The sequence below is a fragment of the Taeniopygia guttata genome, chromosome 2 (genome assembly GCF_048771995.1).
Source record: "Taeniopygia guttata chromosome 2, bTaeGut7.mat, whole genome shotgun sequence".
Taxonomy (NCBI): domain Eukaryota; kingdom Metazoa; phylum Chordata; class Aves; order Passeriformes; family Estrildidae; genus Taeniopygia; species Taeniopygia guttata.
Genome location: NC_133026.1, coordinates 112,079,145 through 112,106,942, shown reverse-complemented (window position 1 = coordinate 112,106,942; position 27,798 = coordinate 112,079,145). Strand labels below are relative to the sequence as shown.

At 35.8% G+C, this 27,798-nt stretch overlaps 1 protein-coding gene across 10 annotated transcripts in view; it reads left to right on the top strand.

The window, feature by feature from the left end:
• The window catches only part of ST18 (ST18 C2H2C-type zinc finger transcription factor), a 167,840-nt gene that overhangs the window by 63,528 nt on the left and 76,514 nt on the right, over window positions 1–27,798 (top strand). For 3 of the 10 annotated variants that reach the window (XM_072924655.1, XM_072924656.1, XM_072924652.1), the window contains exon 1: window positions 4,465–4,715. The exons of 3 other annotated variants lie outside the window; for them this stretch is intronic. Coding sequence is in view for 2 of the 7 variants with exons in the window: in XM_030266192.4 (XP_030122052.4) it covers window positions 9,529–9,702 (174 nt within the window). In the remaining 5 variants the exon portion in view is untranslated. Of the gene's footprint in view, window positions 1–4,464; window positions 4,716–9,125; window positions 9,703–22,733; window positions 26,950–27,798 lie in introns of those variants that run through there. 4 more of the 10 variants (XM_030266192.4, XM_072924650.1, XM_030266195.4 and 1 more) reach the window with 3 other exon arrangements.

Genomic DNA, 27,798 nt, shown 5'->3' with positions numbered 1-27,798 from the left:
ATTAAAGTAAATAAGACTGCAAAAAGACAATTTTTTCCCTCTGGTTTTAGATCTGCTTGCATTTTATAAGACTGCAACTCTAACCAGCAATATTCTAATCTCGCTTTCAGTAAGGTGCAAATCCAAAAAAAATCCACATTAATAATACTTTTTGACATCTTTTGCTGAAAGAATTTTCCATAGTCCTTTGAGAATTTTTATAGACAGCCTAAGAGAATTGATTGCATGCTTGCACTAAGAGACTTCGAGAAAACTCACCTGAAATGTCTGTTTTCAGCATTCTGTGGTATAATTTATTGGCAGGAAAGGACTACTTCAAAATTTGCTGGCTTTCTCTAGGGCAATGTTGAGCAAACATTTAAGAAAGAAGTTGGCTAGGGAGAAGATGAAATCTTTCTGTTATTTTCAGTGAATAGAATATTTCACAAAGAACATACTGAAAACCTTTACGTTCCTAAGGGCCAATATATAATTTTACTTGGATTTTTTTTTCCTTAATATAAATTCAGGTATCTTTTCTTCTTCCTCCTTTCTATTCCTCTAAATGGACACTTTTGAAATAATATGTTGTACAGACATGGTTAGTACATTTTTTAAATATCATTTCAAAGTTGAATGCTTAATAATTCATAGTTTTTATGCTATGTATATATCTGCCAGCTTTCCTCAGCATAGGCTGGCTAAAATAACTCACTCCAGGTTGATTTATTAGTTTTGTTCAACTAGGTGCTTCATGGGTTTGGCAACTTTGGCAATGTTGTTGTCTATAATGACTCTGCACTTGGTGCTTGATGATGTCAACACGTGCAATGAATTTACTGGCACCAGCAGAGAATATTTCATTCCCTTATCTCTTTGTGAAGCAGCAAGCTTCATCTCCCATATTGCTTGTTTTTCAATACATCTTCTTGTAATCTCTCTGATTTCTTTGATATGTCTCCCTTTCAAGAATGTTTAGTTATGATTCTGCTAAGCTAATAGCTGTTCACAGAAGTAGAAATACATTTGTTATGTTGAAGTTCCTTTATAATTATTGTCTCTCTATTTTTTTTTCTCATGATGTCTCTTAGGCATCTCTGTTTTGTTTGGGAGGTAGTATAAACATGTCTTTCTCTTTTAAGTAGATCTGGAATATCATTTGGTAAGATGTGGGGATACAGAGAGTACATCTATTTTTGGAGAGGAAGGAAAACTACCTTTTTCCACTGTATTTGTCTCTCTTCCATAACTGGAAGAGAAACTAAATTCAGGTGAAAACATTGAAATTTTTTGTACTATTTAATGCAATATTCATGGTACTTATTTAAAGTTCTGTGCAGGTTTTGAAATTTTCCCTGAATTTGAATAGCAGTCAGGTAACTGCTGTACAGTCTACAAGGAAACTTTCTTTGTCAGTTTGGTGCATTACCACCATTAATTTATAATTTTATCTATGGTCTTTGAGGAGTATTTTATTTATCAGTTGAAGTCTTTTACCTGACCATGAATTCACAATTTCTTATCACAACAAGTCTGAATAGTAACTATTGCATATTGAAATGCACATTTGTTTCATTTGTGTTTCTGCAACATATCATCACTCTCTCCTATTATATTTCACTTTTGCCTAAGTAGCAGTTTAAGGGATAATTTAGCTTTTTTTACCCTTTCCTCAATATTCTTGCAAGTTTAGAACCTCCCATTCCTTAGAGAATTAAAACAACATCACTGTTGCAACATAAAGTTTTGCTAAGTTTTACGGATGTGCATTATAAGTGCATTTTTTTTAAATGGATGCTAAATACAATCCAATCTGCCAGTTTTCCATTACTATTACTATGGGACTGCAAACCATGCAAAATGCAAAATTGTGTTAAGTCTGAACTTTAATTAGGATTGATTTAATGAAAATGACTTTTTCTTTCTTACTTAAGTGTCTCAGTGGAATGTAACAAATACCTTTCAAATCCTTTTTAGGAAGTAGTTTTCAATATGCATGGGACTACCACTGCAACTATATAGATAGTTATCATACAGAGAGAAGTAATCTGTATGTACAAATATTACTCATCCTCCCAGCTGCATGTTTCTCCCTTGTTCAAGAGGATCTGAATATCTCTGCTAAGTGAGCTGTATCTTTAAGATAAATGAGGTGCTTATACTTGATCCTTGAAAAAATAGAAAGTGACCTAAATGCCAATCTCTATGATCAATTAAGGCCATGCACAGCAGATCACAAAAAAAAAGAAAAAAAAAAAAAAGACTAGGAAAAAAGCTCCATCTGGTTCAGAAGACAGTGGCCAGTCCCATAAATAACACAAGCTGTCAGGAAAGCATCATTCCTGAAGTACTCTTTGTATTGGCTTTCTGTCCAACTACTGCTCCACTATACTACGGAGCTTCAGAGCTTCACATAGGCTTGGACCAAACCTATCTCGTCATTTCACTACAAGTGCCTCGTTCGTGAGTTATTTCAAATTAGCAAGGTTGAAAATGAAATGTAGAGAAGTAAAGAGCATGGACATATACAATTGTAGAATCCAATTGCACATGCACACATACACAGACACACACACAGACACAAAAAATAAAATATAAAATAAAGAAGTCTAAGTTTTCATTTCAGCTGAGCTTTTCTGAAACAGTAAAACAAAACCCAACTGCAACATTATATTTGGAAAATGTAATTGAAAACTCCATACCAAAGCGTGAGGAAAAGATGAACGATAAGGTTTACATTAAAATTGTTGGTTTTCGAAGCATTGTCTCGGGAGTTAATAACATTTTTACTCCAGTAGAATCTATTAATAGGTCTGAAGGTGAGAATGCTGGGTGATGAACAATCAAAAAGTAAATAAATAAATGTTCTGGAAGTTTATGACATTGGTGCACAATAGAAATATGCCCATCTTGAGGTTTTTTTAGTTGGAAGATGGGTTTCATAAAAAATGGAAATGCTAAAGAACATGAGCATTACTGAGATGGTGTTGAGCTCTACACAACAGTAGAAGAATCCACAGTCCCAGCACTGCCTCTGTAGTTTTCTATCAGTCACTTCAGGAAAGCATCTGATATCTCAATTTTCCTTCAGATGCTACTCAGTGTCTCTTCTCTGGTGTTAGATTTAGGGCTCAGGGTATGTGGGTTACTAGGAGAGCACTGAAAATTTCTTTCAACAACCTTACCAATTTTGAAGATTTATCTCATGTAAGGGGTAACAAGCTTCCTTGATTCAATTCTGCGCTAAATCTCTAGCTCATGATGGAGACACTCCTTTCCCAGAATGTTTCATCAGTTTTTCTTAAACATCCTCCTCTCTGCTGCAGAGGGAGACAAAAGAGTCTCCATTTTCCTGAAGTATTCCCAGGGGAAAAGAACAAAAGACAAATAGTTTCTTTAAGTATATTTTCTTAGTTAAATATATAATATATAGCTGAACTGTATTTCTGAGGAATCAAATGGTTACTCCCACACCCAAAGTATTAAAGAATGGGAAAGTTGTGGCAAGAACAGAGTGAAGAGACTCTGTGGAAATTTCACTTGCTCAAGGATAAAAAGGAGCTCGGTACTCCGGTTTATTAATCTGTTGAAGATAAATAGCAAACTGCTGCATTTACTTCTTCTTTCTGGTTTGCATTCAGAAGAGAGCACACAGAATATTCACTTTGAAACATCTTCTTAAAGGTGCATGATGAATCCCTAGGGAGAAATTCACAGCCCGGAGAGAGCCTTGTGCTTGGGATTGATAGTGACAGATAGCAATGGAATACAGTACTCAGTGCTCCCAACTAAGAGACCATTATGTGTGCAACTCACAGTGAGACCAAGGCAGAATAAAGCTTCCCCCAGCCCCACCCAGAAGTGTGGCTGCCTTTGTAATTTTAATTGGTCTGTGTTTGTGGAGTGGGGCCTCTATTTACTTATGGCTTGGGGCTTGTGTTTACCAAGCCTGGTGGAGGCCAAGTGTCATATCACTGAAGCTTAGTTCCTGCAAGCTCTCCTGCTATATCTTGAGGCACTTTTCTTTTCAGTATCCGTGCCTGTCTAATTCACGAGCTTCTGTGAAACAAGCACAGGAGGGTACAAGGCCTACAGGGAGGAATTACACCTAATTACTCAAATAATTGCTAGGCTGTTGCCTTCTTAGTCACTGAAAATAATTTCCAGGTCCCTGGCTTTTATAGATAGTCTTCTAGAGGCAGGAGGACACAGCCCCCTTTTTAACTCAGCCCATTCACTCACAAAATCAGAACACTCGAGCCTGCAAAATTAATAAGCACCACTTCCATTACATATATTTTAGGTTGTTGTTGCCGTGGCGATAAAGTCAGGGACATTGAATCTCCTCTGTTGAGCCATTGTTATCATCCCTGGCCATCTGCTGCAGAGGAGTGATATTCCATCTCATTTGCATGATGACTGATATATGGGAGGTTTGGAAGGACATATGCCACAGCAATCATGTGATGAAAATTAAAGTGAAAGTTTTGGGCCCAGAGCCGAAAAAAATCTGTGTATGCGCATGAGGCTGTTGATGTGCAAATGTGAATCATATTGAGAAGGTTTGAATAGGGAGGTGTGACGTAAAGAGGGGACACAAACGCAGGTGCTTATCTCTAGGCAGCCAAAGGCGCTGGATGTCATATCATGGGAACTACCTTTCAAAGACACAGCTTTAGTGCACAGTTCAGCACACAAGGGAGGAGAAACATATAAGTTTTGGAAACAAAAATAAAGTAAGTTTAACAACTTTTTCACACTATGAACCCATTGATGTTTAAGCAACTTGTACTGTTAGTAACTTTCTGTCTTTTTTTTGTTTGTTTGTGCTCTAAGCTTGCAAAAAACAAAAAATCATGTCCATTTATCAATGTTAAAATCTTGAGAGATTTGTGTTAAGAAGTTTGAGGGGTTTTAATCCGTGTTTAAAATGCTCTCAGCAAACTTTTCTTTTCTTTTTTTTTTTTTTTTTTTAATGACATTAGTACTGTGTCTTTCACAATGTATGCTTGGTCATTATCTTAAATACTATTTTGGGCCTCAATTAAAAAATAGCTACTTGTAACTGCTTTGAGACAGCTTTCTGAATAAAATGTCATGGTGTAATTGCATTTATACTGCCTCAGTAAAGCCTTTGTTCATATACATTTTACAATGTGCAAATTTGCAGCTCTAGCTATTTGATTTGAGGAAATGATCACAAGGACTCCTTTTCTCTCATTTTGAAAAGTTATTGAACTTAAATACTGTCTTTTTAAAAAAGAGAGATAAAAAAATGAGGTGGGAGAGGGAGAGTGGACCAGTGTATTTGTAGGAACTGTTCGGTAGATGCAGGTTCATTTGCAGTTCTGTGTTACAGACCAGAAAGCTTTTTCAGGATGTTTTAGAACAGTTTAAAATCATGTGCAATGTTTTTTAAATGAAAATTATTGATAAATATGCTTATTAACTTTACTCAAAGGGGAAAAGGATCTTTCAAAGCATGGCATTTCTGTCCTTTAAATTATTTGGGATTCAGAGAGTGAATTGAGAGCTTCTGATTAAAAAAGCGAATACTGTACTTCAGAATGAATGTATGTGTCAGGAAAATCTTTAGAAAGTTAAATGACAGTAATATCAGGCAAGGTTGAAGAATGAAATGGACCTTCTGGGACAACATTTTGCAGGAGGATAATTTTTATGAAACAGCATTTGATAGTAGAGAAAGTCTGTTTAACACTCTGATCAGCAACAGCTCTCTCTCCCTCTGACTTTCTTTTGTCTTTAACAAAGCACTTAGTTCAGATGTTTGTCTTCCTTCATATGTAAATAGCAAGACAATCTTGTGCAAGGTGCAGTGAATTTTTCATTTCAGAGATCATAAAAGCACAAATCCCAGATTTTACCCTTAATCTGTAAAACTGTATGGGGTGAACTTTGTTAGTTAAGGATCTTTGTGGGATTCAAAACGACCATTTACCTCTTTTGTCAATTAAATTAGTTAAGTTAATTGCGTAGATGTGTCTTCTTTAGTTTGGCTGTGCAGTGGTTTTGTAATTCTTAAGGAAAGCTACAGCATTTCTGATTAAAGCTTTCACTGAGACAATAATATATTTCTTCTCTAAGGTGGCTAACTAATAATACAGATTTGGAATCAGGAATTTCTAAAAACAGGCCTTGCCTCTTCCCAGTTTGGAGCATTTTATTGTTACTTGTAAATATCATCTTTGTGTTATAGTATTTTCATGCCTGCAGGCTAAGATTACCAGTCTTCCTTTTTTTCATCCTCCTTCTAAATATTCAATTACTCAATGGTAATTATTATTATGTGGCCTTCTTGGCTTACTGCATTATTAGATTAATATAGATTTCTTGTGCCAAATTAGCGGAAATCACTGTTATATACAACAACTGATCACTTTTTTTTTTTTTTGTAAGTTTTATTTACTTTGTTGAATAACAGGAAGACTTTGACATAATGATGTTCTATTCTTAAGACTTAATATAATATGCCTTTGAAAGCTAGGCGGGAGAGGGTGCCTTTTTGTTTTGCTTTTTCTCTTGTAGGTTTCTAATAGAAACTTTTGTTAAATTATAACTTAATTTTTTCAGAGATCTATGAATAGGGATCTTGTGAACGAAATTGCAGTTCAAGCCCCCTTATCTCTGATTCTCGTGACAGAGGTGGGTAGCAGAGGTGAGAAAACTGAAAACGAAAGAAGAGGAGCTGTCCAGGGTACTGCAGCTGACTAGCATTTCCTGTTACTGCGCCGAAAAACATCTTTACTCAAACGTTCACAAAACTGTCACCATTTGTTACTTTTTATTTTCCCCCTCAGAAATAGAAAAAAAGAAAACCTCTCACCTTACAACGAAGTCAACTATAAAAACGATGTGCATGAAAAACTTAACTCAGGAGCATGTCATCTTTTTGTGAATAGAAAATACACCCTCAGATCACATTAACTTTCAAATATTGCTTAGTAAGATTAAATTTTTATGCAAAGATTTTTGTCAAAGTTACAGACAATAAACTTTACCAGTCTAAATTAATCTATGAGTACAACACAAATGGTTTCTATGGTAGTACTGTAATGTAAACAAAACAAAGGAAAAAGAAAAAAACACGCAGATCCCAATCTTGCATTACTTGATTGCTTTTGAAATGAATTCTTGTCCTTATGTGACCTGAAATGTGTGGTTATAAAGCTATAGAAATCCAAACGATCATATTTGTTTGATATGAAATGAAAAAAAAAGTAGTTAAATTGAAAGTTTAACATCATGAAATTCAAAATCCCAAGCGGTATATAAACATTAAAAGAAACTTTGGACTGCTAATCCTAGGAAATGAGTTTTATGGATTGAATTCAACAAGGCTTCAGAAATGGTTCCATCTGCTGCCTAGCAGCTGGTGAAAGGATAAATTTAATTCATTAATTCATTTGGAAAAAAGGATCCAAATAGTAAAGAGTTCATTGCTCATAATGTACATAGGTGAAAATCAAAACTGAAATTAGGTCCAGTTGATCATCTTTGATAGTGAGAAACATTTTCTTAGTAATTGTTATAATTATCTTGATCAGTCAGTTGACAGTATATCGACTGTTAACAGTTAACGGGTATTTTGATGTCTTTAAAAGTTGAAACTAGTTCTCAACTCTCTCCTCTTCCAGAAGGACCATCCCTACTTTGGGAGTTACAGATTGTGTAGGTTTTAAAAGTTAGGTTGTTTTAATGAAACAATATTGGTGTCTTTCTATGAATATTTGCAGCTTGTCTCTTATTAAGTCAGTTTAAGAATCCAAAATAAGGGACCACTGAAATTAGAAAATAGACTTACGCATAGTTAAATCACTATAATCATCCAAACCCAGAAGATCAAATACAGAGTTTATTACATTACTTTCCTATTAGAGTCACAAGTTTTCTATTAGAGTCACAAGCTTACTCTTTTCTTTCTTGTCTTCACCCATTTGAGTTTCATTTTAAGTGCTACAAACTTAGGGTATGAATGAAAATATAAGTTAATAACTGAGAAAGCATGATATTTAAAAATCTAGGGGTTTAAAGGCAAAATTAATTGGATGAATGCTTAAATAATAAATTGACATTCAAGTTCTAGCTATAAAGTTTCCCAAATTACCACAATCTCCAGATAAAGATTTTTTTAAAGTGGTTGCCTCTAATTTAATCTAAATCTCAAGCAGTGAGTGCCAAGTTAGCTAAGGCTTTTGAACAATAAGATGGTCAAGTGGAAAAATCTCTTGTTTATCTTATACCAGGAACACAGGTGAACCTGTGCCTCATTACTTGCTGAGGAATACAGAGAACTGATGAACCTCTATCCTGATACCAGCTAAATATCTTCCAATGCCTATTTTCAATGTTTCTGCTTGAGATGGTGATTTCATGAATGATATTTGGCTTTTCCCATTTCCTCTGTAGCCCATAGCTCACTGTGGTGGGTTTGTTGGATTTACTATAAAGGTTCTGTTCGCACCCTGTGGGTTGGGTTAAGAATTAGGATTTATGCATTTACTTCTACTGTTGCTTTGTTTATACAGCTTTGGTTTAGTTTTGATCCCTTTTTTTTTGCCTTTGAGGCTCTTCCACAGTGTCAGCTGCTGACTGATAGTAGGAGAACGGCCTCGTGGTGTGAATGAAAGGGACCTAGCGGTTGGTAAACAGAGATAAGGAATAAATAGAGCACAGGCAAAAGGAGATAGTTCTGTGGGAGCCCAGATTGCCGCCAGTCTGTTCAAGTGAGATGCAGTGCCTGTCCTTTTCCCAGATTAAATTAGTGTGCGAAATCTCCAGTGACCTCCTCCCCTTCTCCCCATACTCTTTAGCCAAGCTGAACAGCCTCTGCTGTAAAGTATTCATTTTATCCAGGGACAAGTTGGACAATAGAACTCTCCCTGTTACTTATGGACAGCTGTCGTGATTCATGGGCTTTTCAGCATTTCATTTTTCATAAGAGTTAAAGGGGTTTTACCTTGTAACTGACGAGAGGTTAGAAATGCAAAGATGCCAGCCCTGAGGTTGCCTGTAGTAGGGAAGTTAATAAATAAATATCACACACACACACACACACACACACAAACACATCCCCTCCCCAATGTGCGAAAGGCTGTGTTTTTTGTTAGTGCTGCTCTTCTTATTTAAAGGGGTTTAATTGTGATAACATGATTACACTGAAGCATGAACTGCATGGAGAAATTAACAAGCAGAGACACAGCGATATGCTGGGCCCCCAAGGTTCCCTAAATTAAAGGTGACCAATGCAAACCCAGTGTGTGCCCTTTTCCCTTCTTTGCCCTTGCTTTTGCCTACAACTCCTATCAGTTTATTACCTGCAAATAACTCCCAGGAAAGAGTAAACACTCATGAGATACCTCTGTGGTCCCTTATTTTTTTTTTTTTTTGTGATTTACTGCAAATATATTCAGCATTTTGACTGATTAAATAGACCTTCGGCAACCTTGAGGGTCACTGTGTAGAGTATGTACATAGAAAATGCATCAGCCCATTGTACCCTGGCAGCTAATGAGATTGGTCGTTAAGTAAATGACACAAAGCCTACAAAAAAAGCTTAGCAGCTCACTAGAGTATCACAGAGTGTCCCTGCACACCACACAACGACACAAACAGTGGACTAACCTAGCCCACCCCTGCTTTATTCTACATCACTGCTTCCCTGATGTCAGCGTGAGAGGCAGAACAAAGGCTAAAAGGCACACGGTAAGTCAGTCTGACAATTATGCCCTAGGGAGAAAGTAGAGCAAATCTTAGCCTAACCATGGGGTTGAAAGTCCGTTTCTAGACAAGTAGGTCATAACGAAGGGATTTTTTTTCCCCCCTATCACTTCATGAAGGGGAGGAAAAATATCTCTGGAATCAAGGTTGGGTTTATTTCTTGTTTGTTTGTTTCCTTTTCTTTCTGTCTGATTTGCCAGCTTACAAAAGTTTCTGGAATTCTGAAAGTAATGTGAAACAGTATGTATTTTGAACTGGATATTTCAATTATAGTCTAATGAATTAAATGTTCCTTGCAGGAACTGCCACACAGTAATCATTGCCTCAGATGTACATTACATCTGATGAACTTTACAGACAGAAAGTTTCTTTTTACTTCTCTGTAAAAATCTGCTGAAAATGTGTTATATATATATGAATGCAAATTTCAATCCACTAGACAGCTACTTACAACCCTAAATCCCTGCTACAGTTTTTACAAGTATGCAGGTATAAATAAAGTTGCTACTATAATTTTGGGATTTTTAGAAAAGGTTTTTACACGATGTCTTTCTCTGTGTTGTCTTTTACATGAGCTGGAATTAAAGAGTTGAAGATTATGTTTAACAGTTACAAAGTCATTACTTATTTTCCTTGCACAGCAGCAAAATATTCAGCTGATATCTTATAATAGCAGGGTCCTGCCTGTGTGATCAATGATAGAATCTTTTCTATTAGTGTTTCAGTGTAGTACCTCAGGACCCTTTATTTTGCTGAAAAATGGCAACAGGAAGTTGCCGGAAAGTCTTGTTTGCATTACTGAAATGTTTCTGTCTGCTTTGCACTTTGGAGACTCAGGGGATGTTAGCTTCAAAACAACATGATCTTATTGCAAGATGCCTGTGTGCATTAAGTAATGCTTCTTCTCCTCTCCCTGCAAAACCACTGAAAACTATATGTTTTAAGAATTCTTTATGAATACAGACAATTTAAAAAGTAGTGCTTACACATCAATCTGTATTACAATTGATCTTTTGTTGGGTTTTTGGGATTTAGTTCTGTGTTTTGTTTGCTTTGTTTTGTTTTTTGTTTTTTTTTTGTTTTTTTTTTAATTTGTTTTGCTTTGCTTTGGGAGACTTATTTAATTTAGAAAAAAAGCTTGTCAATATATGCGTATTTACACATAGCAGGATAGCTTGTTCACTTAATTAAAACTCTTCACAGGTCACATAAGTCGGTTTGTTATGATATGTTGCTTACCCAGGAACACCTTTTTTACTGCATGGGCAATAGAATTATCACCACAGCTTACAGACACTAAGATAAAATGTGACATTCTAACACATACATTTGAGCATTCCTTGCAAAGGGATACGAGCATATGCATATATACAAACACATGTGCTCATATTTATAAAAAAAGTTCACATATGCAAAAAATTATATTCATCCATAGAATATCCCAGTTACCTGACACTCAGTATATATTAGGTATATCTGCAGTTATATCTGGTTTTTGTGTTTTCCAGTAATTCCAGTTTAGAAAATATAATGAGAAAGTAACCAAACTGAAGTAAATTTGTGTATTTTATTTGATTTTCCATCTTTTTAAAAGTTGTGTACATCTCAGCAATGTTTCCCCTGTGTTACCTCAGCAAATATGAGATACTCAGGCATCAGAAAACAAGCTTTCTAAGTCCTATAATTCAAACCTAGACCAAGAGAAGTTTAGCAAGTTTCAGTCTTGCAACAATTTTGCTTTAAAATATGCTAACTGATATTAAGTGTTCAGTTTATTTTAACAGAAAATATTCCAAGATATTTGATGTTTGAGTGCATCCCCACAGCTTTTAAAAATTAGCATATCCCTGTGACACAATCATGTATCCTTTTTACGTACCTACACCAACAAGAGTAAAGGGTATTTGATATTTCAGCATTCACCTCATTAATAAGTTCAGCTATTTATACTGTTAAAAGCAAAGAATGGTTTCATAGGGGTAATGCACATGCAGCAGCGTTACAGAAATCATACTGCTGTAATCAGACAATTGCATTCTGTAATCTGACAGGTTGAGCCTCAGTAAGTTGCACTAGTTTTTCACAGCTTCATTTTTTTTCCTCATCTTTGTCATTTCTTTACTACACCTAAGAGAAAAGACAAAGAAAACTTGATTTCTGATTATTAATGTAATTCATCTGATCTCCCTGATAAACTATAAAACACTCCAGATTTTTAGACAACACTTTTCATTTGACTTTTTGGACTTTACAGTCCAGCATGAGGCCTCCACCTTTATCTTAGCGCACAGTTCCAGAGCACAAGAGTATGAACTGTGCATGTGGAACTGAAAAACTTTATGGTACTATGTAGTTGATTTGAATAATTCTAATTCAGGTTTTTGGCATGTTTATAGTTTTTAAAGACAGTAATCCCAAAATATCTGATATTACTGACAAGTAAGTATCTCCAAAGTCACTGACAATACTCATAAAGGCCTGATGCTGTCGATCCAAAATTACAAAATAAATCTGGAATTTGATTCCAAATTTTACACTATTCCAAAATAAAATGCAGAAGATAACATGCAGAATAAACTTTATATTCTACTATATCCACAAATATATAGAGAATCTAGACCAAAGTATTTTACTGAACTGACTGATTTTGGAAGTGTACATAAATACCTGGGATCAGGTCACTTTATAGTTATTGTGCACATAATTGTGGATTATTTAAAACTACATAAGCAAAGTCAATGTTTCTGGATTTTAGTTATCTTGAAGTACTTAAGGTTACAGATACTGTTTAATTAATAATTAAAAAAAAACTTTTCTTCCTCCTAATGTTTTTTAGTATTTACATAAAATTTCTTTGGAGTGGAGGAGAGTTGCTCTCTTTTATGTTTATGGAAGACTTTTAATGATACTAGCCACTCTTGCCTTTCTAAATAACAGATTTCCAATTCAAGAAAAGGTGATAACCTAACAGCAAAAGTTATTTTAAAATGAAAAAGGGTTTGCCTTCTTGGGTAGGTGAACACACAAAAACATTCATACACATGAGTGATTCCATTGAGGTGAGGTTGATGGCTCACTTTAATACAGTAAAGCAGGTGTGAACGTGTTTTGAAGATGAGGGTTTTATTTATTTACTTAAGAGATGCAAATAACATTTGCTAGCACATATTTCAGGTTTGGTTTCATATGTGAACTATTCCTTTCACTAAGGAACTTTGGTGAAAAAGAGCTAGATTTTCATTTAAAGGCATGTATTTGAACTCTACTCTGTTGGGCATTAAATTAAAACACTGCTTTAGAACTTTTCCAAAACATCGTTTCAAATGAGGATCGGAGATCCCAATTTCTTCTAAAGAGTTGTCTTCTTTTTCCAGTGGTCGCGTTACTAGGTCAGTTCCCTAAATCTCAAGAGAAATTGTGACACTTTTGCTGCCCCTCCTGCCCCCAAGTTGAAGCACATGTGCAGCATCTGGATTGGCACAGCAAAGTAGAAATGGCTCCAAAGGCACTGTTATGGACTATCAGGTCAATAATCCTTATGTTAAGAAGGATTTACATGGTACAGAATAATGGCGCTGTCATTTCTGAAGTAAAAATCCACTTTTTAATGAGCATAAAAATATTGTTTTGCACTCTTCACATCAGAAATACATGGGGAGCTACAAAGACAATTATATCTAATTTCCCGAAATAAAAGTTCTCATTTAAATGTTTGAATAAAATAAATGTTTAATTATTGTAGGAAGACAGCTACAGTGTACCAAATATGGACTTTTTTGAAAATGTACTTATTGTTCTCAAATTTTTTCTTCCTTACTATATTAGAAGAATTAAAGGATGTGCATATCATGTCTTCAAATAGAATTTTTATGGGGCAATCCAGAAATAAATTTGGCTTAGGGTTTTGTTTTGTTTTGTTTTGTTTAATTTTTTCTACGGTGTGATTTTCTCCTCCTTAAGGTTTGACACAATCTAACACACATGTTCTTGTTACAAAAGTAAGTTTGAAAGATCAGCGGTCATAGAAAACCACAGTAGTGATTTTTTTCCTGTTAATATGTTTTCTTCTCTCCGATTGAAAAAATTATTTACTTTAATTGAAAAGAAAGAAAAAAAAAACACACACATAAAACATCTTTCTTAAATATCCCACATTTGGAGAAAAAGTATTTTCTTCATAATAATGTGGTTAACTCAGACTCTGTAAGAAGCATGGAAAGTCACCAAATCCTAAACAGAAAGAACAAGCACTGCAACAAAAATGGAGAGAATGAGTGTACATGACATTTTCATTGCTTCTCTAACATTTTATAAAATTAAAGACCATTTTGAAGTATGTGTCTGATGGGAATCATCCTATATATAAGCATTCAACATTTACTGAACAGAGTGCAACTGAACACATAAATCACACTAAATAGCATTGACACTTGGTCAAAAGAAACACATATTTATTGCTCAAGTCTATGTCCAAGCTAATCTATGGAGAACCTTGCCATTATTTTTGTGATAAACAGTACTGTCTACAAAAAGGGTTAAAGAAAATGCATTCTGTTGCATCTGCTTACTAAATCCCTTACTTTAGTAGAAATTCAAATTTTGTAAAGATTATTCGTTTTATTGATGCATATAATTATAATCACAAGCCATCTGCTGATTTGGCAGGCATGGTTAAAATTCTCTAACTCTCATAACCTTTCAAGTACAGTGCCCTTGGGACTCTATTTCACTTTTATATTTTGGAAAACATGTAGGGACAAACAAGAGAGGTCATCTGCCGAAAGTCAGACCTGTAAAACATTAAAAGAATAAAGATCATGTTGACTGCTCTTGTTTTAATAGGGTGAAAAAAAAGTATTTTCTATTTTGTTTCTCACTTCAGGAAGGATTACACTGGTTTTCATCACACACTTTGGGAATTTGATTTTTTTTCTAGGGATTAAAGCTCTCCCCTAGCACCTCTGGGATCTGGGTTCCAAGTTTAAACTAAAAGAACAAATATTGTTCAGTTTGGTTGCCACAGGTGAATTAAACGTATTTAACCTTGGCCTTAATTTTTCTTTTTTATGCAATTCTCATTGCATTTCCATTTGAAATATTTTAACAAACACTATTCCATTTTATTTAAATTTGTTTACTGAGTTTCATAGAGAGGCACCTATCATATATTTAGCTTTTCCCTGTGAAGCTCAAAAGAACATTTTGATTTAGAGGGCTACCTCCAATAAGGCATAACATGAATGGCTAACATTTTTTGCCATAGCCCTTTAGAAACAAATGACTTTATTTATAATAGCATACCACTGACTGGTGGTTATGCAAATGTTGGGCTTTTGGTCTGTGAGTTTTTTTGTGTCCATCACCATGTGTAGCCAAACTATTTTATGCTTGACAGTTCTTTATTTTCTAAAAACTCTTTGTAGATGTCATTGTGGTAAATGTGGTGTTACTCTGCTGCTTCTAGCAGAAAACAGGAAAAAAACCCCAAGCTCTAAGGTGCTCTCTCTGTCAAAAATAAAAAGAATTATCCTACTTCAACTACTTGTAGTATATTGACAATGCTGTGATTTAGGAGAGTGTTTTTGAGAGAAAATACAGGAAAATGGAAAAAACTATCTGCAGAATGAGATTGTCCAATGACTTCCTGATATTAGCAGAAGGCAAAGGCATTAACCCTTCAACAGAGTTGTCTTGGCTTATTCTGTATTGATGTGTATCTCCCAGGGACAAAAGATGCAACTCTCACTTCTGTTTAATTAGTGTATCTGAAGGCCTGTATGTGACATGCACACTGCTTTACTCCTTTTGGAGGTCTGATTCTCACCCCACACCCTCATTATGAGAAGCAGGAGGGAAATGCACATGTTTAAAAGTGTCTTCACAGCTGAAACTAGGGAAACAGGCCGAGAGTAGCTCTGGTTTATTTCACAACCAATTAAGTATGACATCTGTTGAAACTCAGGAAATAAGTCTCCCTTCCCCCGTTCATATACTTAAGCTGCCAGACTTTTGTTTAGATATGATGCATTTCACCAACAAGGGTTTTTTCTTTGGGGTAAATACATGAATTAATATTAATATTATAATTATTATTATTATTATTAATAATAATAATAATAATAGTACTGCAAAATTTTTCATCATTTTGTTTTTAACACTGCATTTTACTGAACTTATATGACTCAGATCTGTTTGACACTCACAAATCAAGCAAAGAATTGTGTTAATAATTCTTTGCCTAAACACCTTACTTGCTAAAAAAAAAGGGCATGTTTGTGGTGAGCAATACAGGGAAAATGACATTTTAATTTTTGAAAATCTGGTTCTTATTAACTCCCAAAGGCCAGCAAAAGTAGAGAGAAGGAATTTAGTTTTTAATTTATTTACTTACATGTTTGAAAACTTGGCTCAGAACAGATGACACCAAATAAAACAGGGCAGGTGGAATCATGTATGGTTAAAACAAAGCAATAGAAAAGAATTAAATGCAGGTCCACTGTCACTGGTAACATCAGATTTCTCTGGTATGCAGCAGTTCATAGTAAAAAAAACACAGATAAGTTCTATTAGCAACTTTTATTCATATCATACCCTTTCTCTTTATTAGACATTTATTTGTATGATGAATTTACTTACTTTAATTCCTTCCTAAAATACTGTCCAATGCAAATACTAAAAGGATGGCGTTTCAGTCCGTACCAACTCTTAGAGCTCATTTTCTCTCTGTTCTGCTTAGAGCTTGATTGTCTTCTTTCTGCTATATCTAGATAAGAAATATTTACCATATCATGCTGGCCTTTTCCTTTTCCTCTTGGCACTGGGTTCTCCTGTGTCTCTGACACCACACTGTTCATGTCAAAGCTACAGCTAACTTTCCTTTTCTGTAAGCTGCACCATCTACTAGCGCTCCCTTTTATTTGTTCATCAGCCTCGTGTTTTTTGCCAGTTCTTTCCTACAAGGACTGGCACTGCCTTCATTCCTGGAGGATGATTTCTTACTCTGTTTCTCTTGCTTTCCCTACTTCACAACACAGCTCACACGGCATACGTGCTATTTAAGCTTTAAGATTCTGTTCAGTGATCACCACAGGTTCCTTGGTTAGGAATCACCATTTGGTGAAATGTCAGTGTGCACAGTGGAAGTGGCTAGACCTGAGCCAGTTATCCAGATTCCCTTTAGAGTCAGTGGAAAGAGACATTTCTTGTGTGCAATTCGTCTCACCCTGAAGGGTATGAAATGACTAAGATGCATCACACATCAGCACAGCCTCAGAGATGCCTGCAGGTCTCCTCCAGACTACCCAGAGACCATGGGAATCCAGCAGTTACTGCCTCAGAAATACATGCTTGCATTTCAGGCATGTAAAGTTATGAAGATGAATCCTGTCCTTCCCATCCAGCCTAAAAATTGGACTTGATTTCTTCTTAAATTGGCTCTAAACAGAAACATTTCTCACATATTCATACAAGACAGTGATATGGATAAAATGAAACATTGTGGATCAAAAGTCTCCTCTTGCTCCTCTCCTCACATAGCATTGATGAAAATCTTTGTCTGCTTAGCTAGTAATGGAGAGCAGAAAACAGAAGTGAATGCTGCTGTGCAGCTCAGAGGACTAAATTTTTCTCCTGATACGTAATTAAATAAAATAAAAAGGGAAGATGTAATTTCTTTGTTTTCTTCTTAGAAGCCACTATATTTCCTTTAAAAAATTTTATTTTCTCAAAACTACTTCTTAAAAAAATAAAGAGAAACAAATGGTAAGATTTAACAATATCCATTAATTCAAAAATACCTTGAATCTGTTGGATTTTTTAAACATTGCTGATAGAAGCAATTCCAGACATTTTATTTTTCCTGTTAGTCACCACTTAGCATCTGGACATACTTTTAGCGGTGGTTTCTCTGTCTCCTCAGGCTCCAAGACCCTGTTTCTCAAGCTTCAAAGTAATAGAAAGATTGATTTGATTATGGTTTTTCACTGTTTCAGTGGGTGATTATAGTGATTCAATATTTCCTATGCTTTCAAAAAAACTATACACAAGCTTTCAGGTTAAAATTTCAGATGCTATGCATACTGTGAATAGATTTCAACTATTTTCTTTCATTTTTCAAGACATTTGATGACACAAGTTTAGATTTTTACAGAATTATTTATCATCCTAAGATTTTAGCACATAGGTGTGGGGTTTTTAAGCAAATAATCTTTTAAATTTCTAGGGACAACTTCTCAAAGTTCCTTCAGACCAAGGGAAGGTTCTTAAGTTCTGCAAGTGGGCAGTTCAAAATTCCCTTCAGGGTTCGAAGTTGCACGCAACTCCACAGATCTGTGCTAACCCTTATGTAGTGGATGGTCCCTGTGGGTCAGTATTTGGCTGTGCACTTCCCTAATCCATGCCACGGAAGGCACAGGTGGGCCTTGGAAACAGGGAGCAATAGCTGGGTCTCTGATGCTACTTTGTCTTTTCAGACTCTTTCCCTGAGGGTACGATAGGCACAGGAGTAAATTCTGCTGTAAGATAATGCTCAGCTTGATCTTATTTTGAAATGATGAGTTTTACAAAGGGTGAGTGACTCTGCACCTCCAGTAGCACCTCCACAGACTCAAAGTCAATCAAAGTCATGCACAAGATTGTGGGCATGCAATATTTATTATGGTATAAATTGGCACCAGTTCAAGAAACTTAAACCTATATAATGTTATAACATTTCTCCTGAAAAGCTTAAACATAATATTCTCAGACTTTTCTTCCCCAAAATCAACAGTGTGGTCTCTATCATTAAAAAGTGTTTTCTTACATATCCCTAAGTCATTCTGAATAGCATGAGAGAATAAACAGCTTTAGCCCTGAATGCTTTGGGCCCAGTGTTATTTATAGCAACAACATTAGCAATACCAGTTATTTTTATTGTTATTAATGTGATTTACATGCTACTATATTGTGATCATGGGAAATAGTACTGTGATACTGAGGGAGTGCAAGCTGCTTTCAATCAATGATTGCCAGCCTACTAACAGCAAGTTCAGCATTTCAGACACCCTCCAGGTCAAAAGGCTTACTGTCCTGTTTATTTGGGGCTTGGTATCTATTTGTTAGTTGCATGATGATCCCTGTCTTTTAAATTTACATGATAATTTAGGAGTAAAGAAGTCAAGTTTATAAGAGGAAAGAGTAGGGAAGACACCATGGTTTTTGGCGCAATTTTTTTTCCTTCTTCCTGAATTTCCTACAGCTATCCCCACGATAGGAATATCATCAGCTCAAAAGACTCTTTAGAGAAGCTGCCTTCTAGCATCCCAATTCCTTCAGTGTACAGCACAAAGCCTGCTTCTAGTAGGGAGATATTTAGCCTGGGTATTGACAGAATTCAAGATAAGCAGACCAGATCTCAGGAAAGGTGAAACTCATTCCAAAGGTAAAGTTTTCCTATTCATGAAGTAGAAAGGATTTTTTCCTATTTTCTACCTGTGGATGAAGGAGGAATAAAGTTCTTGAGAACTCAAAAAACCTAAGAAAACCAGTAACAAGAGAAGACTTTGACTATATGGAGAATAATCATGGTGGGAATTTTTTTTTTTTTTTCATGAACAGTTAGTGAGATACAGTGTGTTGGAAGAAGCAATAATCTGGTCAGGGGAAGAAACTGAGACAAAATGAGCATTACATAACTGTTTTCCATGGCCTGACCTGAGTGATCAGGGATTTCTGTGAATCATTAAACCAAATTAATGTACCTTCAGGAAATTCACTTTCACTTAATCCAAAATCAAGCAGGAGAATTGCTTCTAATGGTGCAATAAATAAATATCTGCCTTTTAAAAGAGAATAGCCACACAGCTCACATTTTCTGTCAGAGTGCTCGAGCTGTCAATACAGCTTGTACCACCTAGGATGCCTGACAGAAAGAAGTGGTTTGTTACAGTGATGCTTTAAGGAAAGTGTACTGCTCATTTCCTAGATAAACATTGAGGTGTTACCTTGGAATGCCATGGTGCTTTGCTTTGGTGTTCTCAAAAGGAAATTTATCATATTTTGAGCTGTCAGTCCTGCAAGGTTTACCTGGAGCTGGAAGCTTAAATTTCTTCTTCCATCATTATGTTAAGATATCAATGTTCCTGCCACAAATTTGTCCATTTCCATTATGTCATGTGACAGCTAGAAAGGAATTCAGCCTCAGATAATAACTTCATGAACAGGCCTGTTGCAGATGCAACTACAAGTAGCTGAGCTCATTCTCGCATGACATGTACTCACATAACATGTGTGTGTATGTTGTCCCTTTGGTGTCTGGTGAAAATTTGCTGTCTCTGCTAACATCTGCAGATCTTACACTGATGAAATCTCCTTAGATCAGGGTAACCTCCACACAGATATTTTCAGGATAAAATCATTTTATAAATACAACACCAGTTTAGAGTCCTGCCCTCAGTTATATGAAAAACATTTTCTGAATGTTGACACAAACAGGACTTGAATTTTGGAAGAGCTGTCACTATGCCTGACTTTAGCCATTGTCTTTGTAGCCTTCCACAAGAAAGCTGAAGTAGCCAATAGTGAGTGCTACTCTTGATCTTATATGGGTACAAAAAATACATCCTCTTCAACCTAGCTAGAAAATGATGTGTTCTATTTACTTGCTATTGAATTACCTGTTGGAATTGCATAAAAACATGAACAGTTTACTGAAAGTCTTAAATCATTAAAATTTACCATATAAAGTAATACAAACTCTTTCCCTAACTGCATTAATTCTTGTGCTATTATTGCTTATACTACTTAAAACAAAATTCTATAAAGAAGTTTTCTAGCTCCTAGATCTGTAAGCTACATCCTCACTCAACAATCAGGTAAGACAAGCTAGATGGCTACAAGGATCTAATCTTCCTGATACAAACTATTATGCAATATTGAAAAAAAACCCAAAATCTTTCAATAGCTTTTATGTCCTTAGATTCCTACTCCTGTTGATGCATTTAGTAACCTGGAGAACATGGTGTTTGCCCAAAAATGTAATGTTGTTTCCATGAAAAAAAACATGGGATTGGAAGGAGTTTTAAGTATTTCTCTTTTTTTAAACTGCTTTGCAAATTCTTTGCACAACAAACCTCGCCAATATGTAAACAGGGCTCTAGCTACTGTGTTTGTCCACAGCTAGAGCTACAGATGAACACAGTGTAGTTGTGTGATGACAGGAACAGCTGACTCATTAGTAGAGAGCAGTGAAAGGTAATTAACCCTGGGAAAAGTACAGCTGCCATGCGAGCTGTTCCTTTCTGTAGGATCTGATTAGAAATTAGTGTTAAACCACTGATTCTTTAAAAAAATGTCATTGATAATTCACTTTCTCTCTCAGGTGTAGCCCCTGAAAGGGGCCTAGGATAGAACCAGTGTACAAAAGGTCTTCTATGTAAAAAGGCCTTTTCTGAAAGAAGTGCCCACCTGTTTGGCTGCTTCTGGACTTTTCTTAAGTATGAATACTGTCCCAGCTTTCAATGTTTTGAGGACTCCAAATACATGAGTAGTGCAGAGAATGTACTGTCAAAATTATTTAAGGTTGTTGGTTGGCATAATGGAGTCTTTAGTGAGGCTGATTATTTAAAAGTCACAGCTACAACTTCTCGTATCAGTGCACAGTTCTGATGCAAAATGATCAGACCTCTTCAAAAGAAAGCAAAAAAATCTGTCTCCTGAATGGGTAAGCACAGCATATGAAAATAAAAAGAGAAAAAAAGGATTATGCCCTGGGTACAGAAAGCTACGCCTCAGCCCATCCCTTTTCCTAAACACACTTTGACATTTGAGGTACCAACTCAAGACACAGTGCCCACGATTTAATCAGAGCCTCAAAAACAAACCAGACTATTACATAGATATGCAGACACCTGATTAAGGCCTACTTATGAAGAATGAAATAATTATTACCTAAAATAACAAAATTTCATTTATTGTGCTCTTGAAATTTCTAAACTGCTGTCAATTGTTTACAGCTGTCACATGCAAAATAGTTCTGATCACCTCATTTTGTCAGACCTTCTGACCAGGAGTGTGTATTGTATAGCTGTGTGGTTAACACCGAGTGTATGTGAGTGCTTTCACATGCGGACAGCTTGTGTTATTGAGGTCCCCCAGAGTGTCCTGGTTGTTGTCAATGCAGCCAGGATTACACTAGGGAATCTGAAGGGCAACTGACCTTTAAGCCTTTAAGTGACAAAGTTTGTAAGACATCTCTCCATGGCATGATTTTTTCATCTTCCTATAGTCCAGTTTGATACAATAGAACTATTATTATTATTTTTACAATATAAAATAGTATTATAAAGATATGTTCCTGTAGCATTATTTTTAACTATTGTTTAGTGGTAACACATGTCATTTCTTACCATACATCTAAGAGGTTCACATTGAAAGAAACTTTCCTCTTTCAAATTCTTTTAAATTAAACACAGTGCTTATTGTGTGTGATATTTGAATTTAATGTTACTGCAAACATATAAATAAATTTATACACACAGAAATATATATATTTACACTTCCACATATATATTCATATACACTCATATATAAATAAGTAAATAAATAAATAAATACACACACACACACACACCTTATTGACATTTTCAGCAATGAGAGCAAAAATATTCAAAGGAAAATAGTTAAAGATATTTTCTCAAAGAATGTTTCTTTATACAGGAAAACAAACAGATTTTTAAGATAAGGGTGTGATGTGTAAAGATTACAGTTATATCCAGATTGTCTAAATTAGGAGTGAAGAGAGGAAATGTGTTTTAAGTTATTTTGCTATTCACCATATGTTTTTAGTACCCATCCTTCTTAGTATTGTCCTTTTATATTTCGTCCTTTTTTTTTTTTTTTTTTTTTTTTTTTTTGTAAAAAAGCCTGCAGTGTAAGTGGAAACATTTCAAGTTGAGTTTCAGAGGAAGTTAAATGAGCAGGCTACTGAACTGATAACTGATGAATCCATGATGATGAAAATAATATTTCCTACATTAAAGTGTGTTTAGAAATTTACAAAAGATCTTTACAGCACTCTGTGTTGTTATCCTCATTTAGCTGAAAGGTGAAAAGACTTGCTGAGGGGCACAGAACAGTGGCAAAGGCAGGAAGAGAATTCCAGAATCCCTTTTTTCCAGTTATTTGCCCAATCATGGTGCCTCCTATTTATGCCTATGACAGAAGACAGGTGTTATTTTAGGAAATAATCTTTGTCTCAATTTAGAATCATAAAAGGTTCTGAAAAGAGAATTTAAACCACCTTTCTTGGTGATGCAGACCTCTTACTATGTTTGAATAACGGAACATGCTTTTCCTTGCTCTATTTACCTGATGAAAACACATGATAAGAAAAGCTTTTTGCATAAGAAGACTGTCCCAAGGAACATTTGACATGCACACTTTTGTATTTGACAAGTATTAGTCAACTTTTTGGCTATCCTTTACTGCTTTGATTTTCAAGGTGGTATTTTTATTGGAGGTTTTTTTCCTGAGCTCTTCAACATGTTCCTAGGATCTTCAGGGCAGTGCAGTAGTGTAAGAAAGCCCCCATTATCTTTAGCAGTTAGGGTCATTACAAGTCTTTTAAATGGTGGCAGACTGTACTTCACATGGCACTCTTGAAGTTAATGAACATATGTGATTTGAATGTTGAGGCAAGGCACACTTCTTCCCTTTGTGTGACTTTCCCTTTCCTGGGACATGCCTGTCATGCTTAATGAGGAGAACTCGTTCAGGAAGGGCAAGACAAATGCACAGGATACCAGAGTGGTAGTTTTCTATTTCTTTTAGTAAAAGTAGATTGTACTTTTAGGTTTATTGTTCCTGCTGACTCCATGTCAGAAAATGTCCAGTCAGCTGTGTCACAATGGTTTTATCCAGAATTGCAATGTCCTAACTATGAAAATATTCCTTAAAAGATATGGCTGGAAACAGTCAGAAATCACAAGGAAGGAATAGAGGAACCTAGATGAAGCCTGTAAGTATTTGAGAAATGACTTTCACCAGCTTCAGAACTTCTACAGAGACTCCGTGCAACCATAACAGCCATAAAACTGCCCTTGAAACCCATCAATTCCTAACTAACTGGAAAAAGCAGATACAGTAGAAATACTGTAACAGTGGCAGCTAAATAGAAGGCGTGTAGGAAACATCAGAACCAGCATCCTCCTGCCACCAAAGTGGGTGGTAACAGAGTAATTAAACCCACACAGTTTCACTGATCTTGGTTGTGCTGATCTGTGTGCTCAGGCATCTTCTGCTGGCCTCAATCCTGCAGCTACTGGGCAGCCCTTCCCTGAGCAGAGAGGGGCCATCTCTTGCTGAAGGCAGCAGTGTTCCCCCAGCACAGCACCTCACAGCAGAGGTGACTTCGTGCAGGGAAAGTCACCCTGGCTGGAAAAGAGTAAACATGTTTCTGAAGAAAACAAACCCTGTGTTCTAGCGTCAACAACGCATACTCTTTGAACTTTCTTTTAAAATTACTCTGAAATCATAAGGTTATTATGGAGTGGATTTACTCAAAATAATGCATATCATTGTAACACAAGCCTTGAAGTTAAGTGGCTACTTTAATGAAACATAGTTGCCATAGTTACTGTCGGTGAGCAGAGAATAACTTTTAGTTCTTTTGAAGCTATAAATTAGTTTAAGAAGAGGAAAAGGAATAAACAAGCATGCAAAAGTTTATTATTCAGTGTTTCATGCCTGATCAACTCTTAAAAAGGAAAACTCTCCCTAGACTAGGACATTAACTTTTCTAGCTGAAATCTATAATTGCCCATCAACAAACACAAAATTACTTTTCAACTCTCTGTCTGTTTTCATGTTTTCCCCCATTTTTTTCTCCTGAAGAAACAGTTTTTCCAAGTTCTGCTTGCCGAATTTTGTTAATAACTGTCATTTTACAGCATCTAAATTGCTATAAAAATAATGTTCTAAAGATAATAATGTATTGCTTAACACAACTCATGAAATCTATGATCTAGCTCTATTATTCATTATAAACACTGTCTTAAAGCTGATGAGAGGGAAATGAGAATTTATCATGGTGAAGATGTCTTCTAGGACCAGCTTCATTGTTTGTCAGTTTAGCATCGAGATGTGCTCTATCCCTGAAGTGTTAATGGAGGTCACTGATGTTGCTCTCCTTTACTGTGTCAAAGCAAAAGAGTTCCTACATAGTTGACTATTGAGAAACTAAATGATGTTCTTTCCAGTATATCACCTTCAGCTTATGAGCCTGTAGAGCAGTCATGATTAACAGGACTTTTACAAAGTTTCTGTGTAGTTACAAGGACAGCTTCAATCTTCTGTCATTTTTTTGCATTAGCTATGATTATGCTTTTACCACCAAAATGCATTTATTCTAAAGGTAACAATACCGACTCAGAGAATAGCTTATGTTTCATCTATATTTATCAGCACTCACTGTACATTTGTGTCTTCATTACCAGGAAATATTAAGGGACATTGTGCCATCTATTCCTGTTTACAGTTTATTATGCAGAGATAGGAAACACTTAGCATGTAAAATGAATGTAGAAATTATTCCTGGATAGAAACACGGACATTTCCCACTCGTTGGCTCTTTCTCCTCCATCACCGGATCAGAGTGTAATTGTCAGTAATCAGGCCTGCTTGCTGCTGATAAAACCACTCTGAATGCTAGCAGCCTTCTTTGTGTGATGACTCAATTATTCCAGAAGTGCCTCATCAAATCTGCCCCATCAGCTGGGCTAATAAATAAGGAGAAGAAACTGGCCCCCCAAAGCAAATTATAAATCCATTTGCATTAACCATTTCGCTGGTCCATGATCTAGGCAGAAATAAGCATGGCAGATTGCGTTAAGCTTATTTGAATATGTTTATAATGTTTACAGCTTGCAACCTTTTTTTTTTTTTTTTTCACAAGGTGTTGGAATTATCGGTCATGAATAGCATCTAAATGCAGTTATGTTAATTACAGCAAAGCCTCTGGCATCTTTGAGGGATAGTTTGTTGCTTAAATCCAGTGAAAGTTAAACTCCTCTGCTAGGTGAAATATGATCGTGGCTTTGGAGATACTGCTTTGTTTAAAAGAGAAGATACATGGAAGTGAAGTTTTTTGGAGGTACTAGAAAGGCAACTGCCTGGGTTACCAGCCGGTATCATGCTGCTAACGTGACCTTCTGTTCATCTCAGGGTAGAACAAAATAAGATAAAGTTTAGCATTAGAGTTGAGAAAGAAAATGCAATTGTTGAAACAGCAATAATTCTGCTTCCTCTGTACTTTGTACTAAATGAAATAAGGCAAAGATGAGTACTCTACCCCCAGGAAACTCCTTTCTGAAGCTTAAAATATACACAAAAATTTTTTTTCCAAGTAGAGACCTGCAGATTTCTTGCAGGGATTGTGTAGGCCAAAGGAAATTCAGTTATTCATAAGCTGAACATTTTGCATGTACTTCAGGATCTCCCTGAGGCTTGTGCAGAACTTAACGTGTAAAGTCACAGATTTCAGGCTGTGCAGGATAAAGATCTGACTGAAGTCCAGAGTTGTCTTTACTTATTTGCAATGGTATCTTTCTTTCATGTATTAATTTCTCAAATAATAAATATGCTGTATTATTTTGTCTTGGGAAAAAGAATTCACTGTCACTGTAGAACTGTAGAAATGTTCAGGGATCATAATGGTGGGCACACTGGATTTTGTTTCCTTAGATATTACTTTTATTCTGAGTTAACAAATCTCAAACTGAAGCCATTATTCATTCCTGCATTTGCAATATATCAACCAGAGATGTGGTAAATGAGAGAAAATCAGATTAACCTGTTGGAAATAGAATGTATTATGTTTAAAAAAGCTTTTGGAATCTTTCACAAATATAGTACAGCTTTGAGTATTGAAATTATGATAGAGAAAACAACTTCAGACTTCTGCTGAGATAATTTTGTGGTTGTACAATATGTCTTTTCTCATTTTAAAATCTTCAGGAGCACCGGTAATCTGACCTGAATGAGTGGACTTTTACCCACAGATGATGGGTCAAAAAAAATAGTTGTTTGAAGGGATTTGTCACCAACATTTGATATACAGGATCAGGACCTAAACTGTCATTCACATCAGTATCCTGGTATGACTCATGGATCTCAGTAGGACGGCACTTCAGAGTCAGTAAATAATCATGTTGCACTGGAAATGGATATAAACCAAGGAATGAATTGCAAAGACTCCAGGTGACTTCAACAATTACATGGACAAATCAAGCAACTCATATATTCCAGCTTTGTTTATAAAGTTTATAAACTTTATAAAGTTTATTATTCTAGTTGAATTGAGATGATGGTTGAAAGGGGTAAAAGTTTTCTTTATAGGCGAGCAGACTTCACCTTCTAGAATAAAAAATACTGCTCAGACACATAGACAGTTGAAGGGTAAGCATAATTTACTGTCTGTAAATTGTTTTGGAATCTTGAATAAAAATAGAGAAAGGAGTTAAAGCAAGCTATGAATAGATCAGAACAAATGAAGATACGTGTGGACCCGAGGGGAGTGACCCCACCAATGAACCTTGATTGACAAATAAATATTAGCTCTGCCTCATTTCTATCAACAATGATTTTATCATCAAAGCCACCAACAACCTGCTTGGATGTACTTTGTGGCTTTGAGGCTGAGATCTTTTTTTATCCAGTTGGTATTGCAGATTTCTGCATTTCTTGCAATACCTCAAAATTCGGCCCATGATCAAGTTTACAACCCATAAAACTTACTAAAGAGATTCCGTATAAGGCCTTGATATTCCTGCTGAAATCAGCACCAAGACTTTTTTGCTACCTGAACTATTAGATCCCAACATTTATATTTGAAATATAACTTCTTGGACTGCAGACAGGGGTCTGCAGGAGTGACACATAGTTCATGTTACATTAAGAGTATGTCACATGCCATGATGCAGCATAATCCTGCAAACCCTATTTATAGCATGACAGATGCATGACATTGTATTAGAATTTTTATGAGACACCCTATCTTCAAATGTGAGTATTCACCCACGAATCAGCAGAATGGCAGCCAGCACCCTG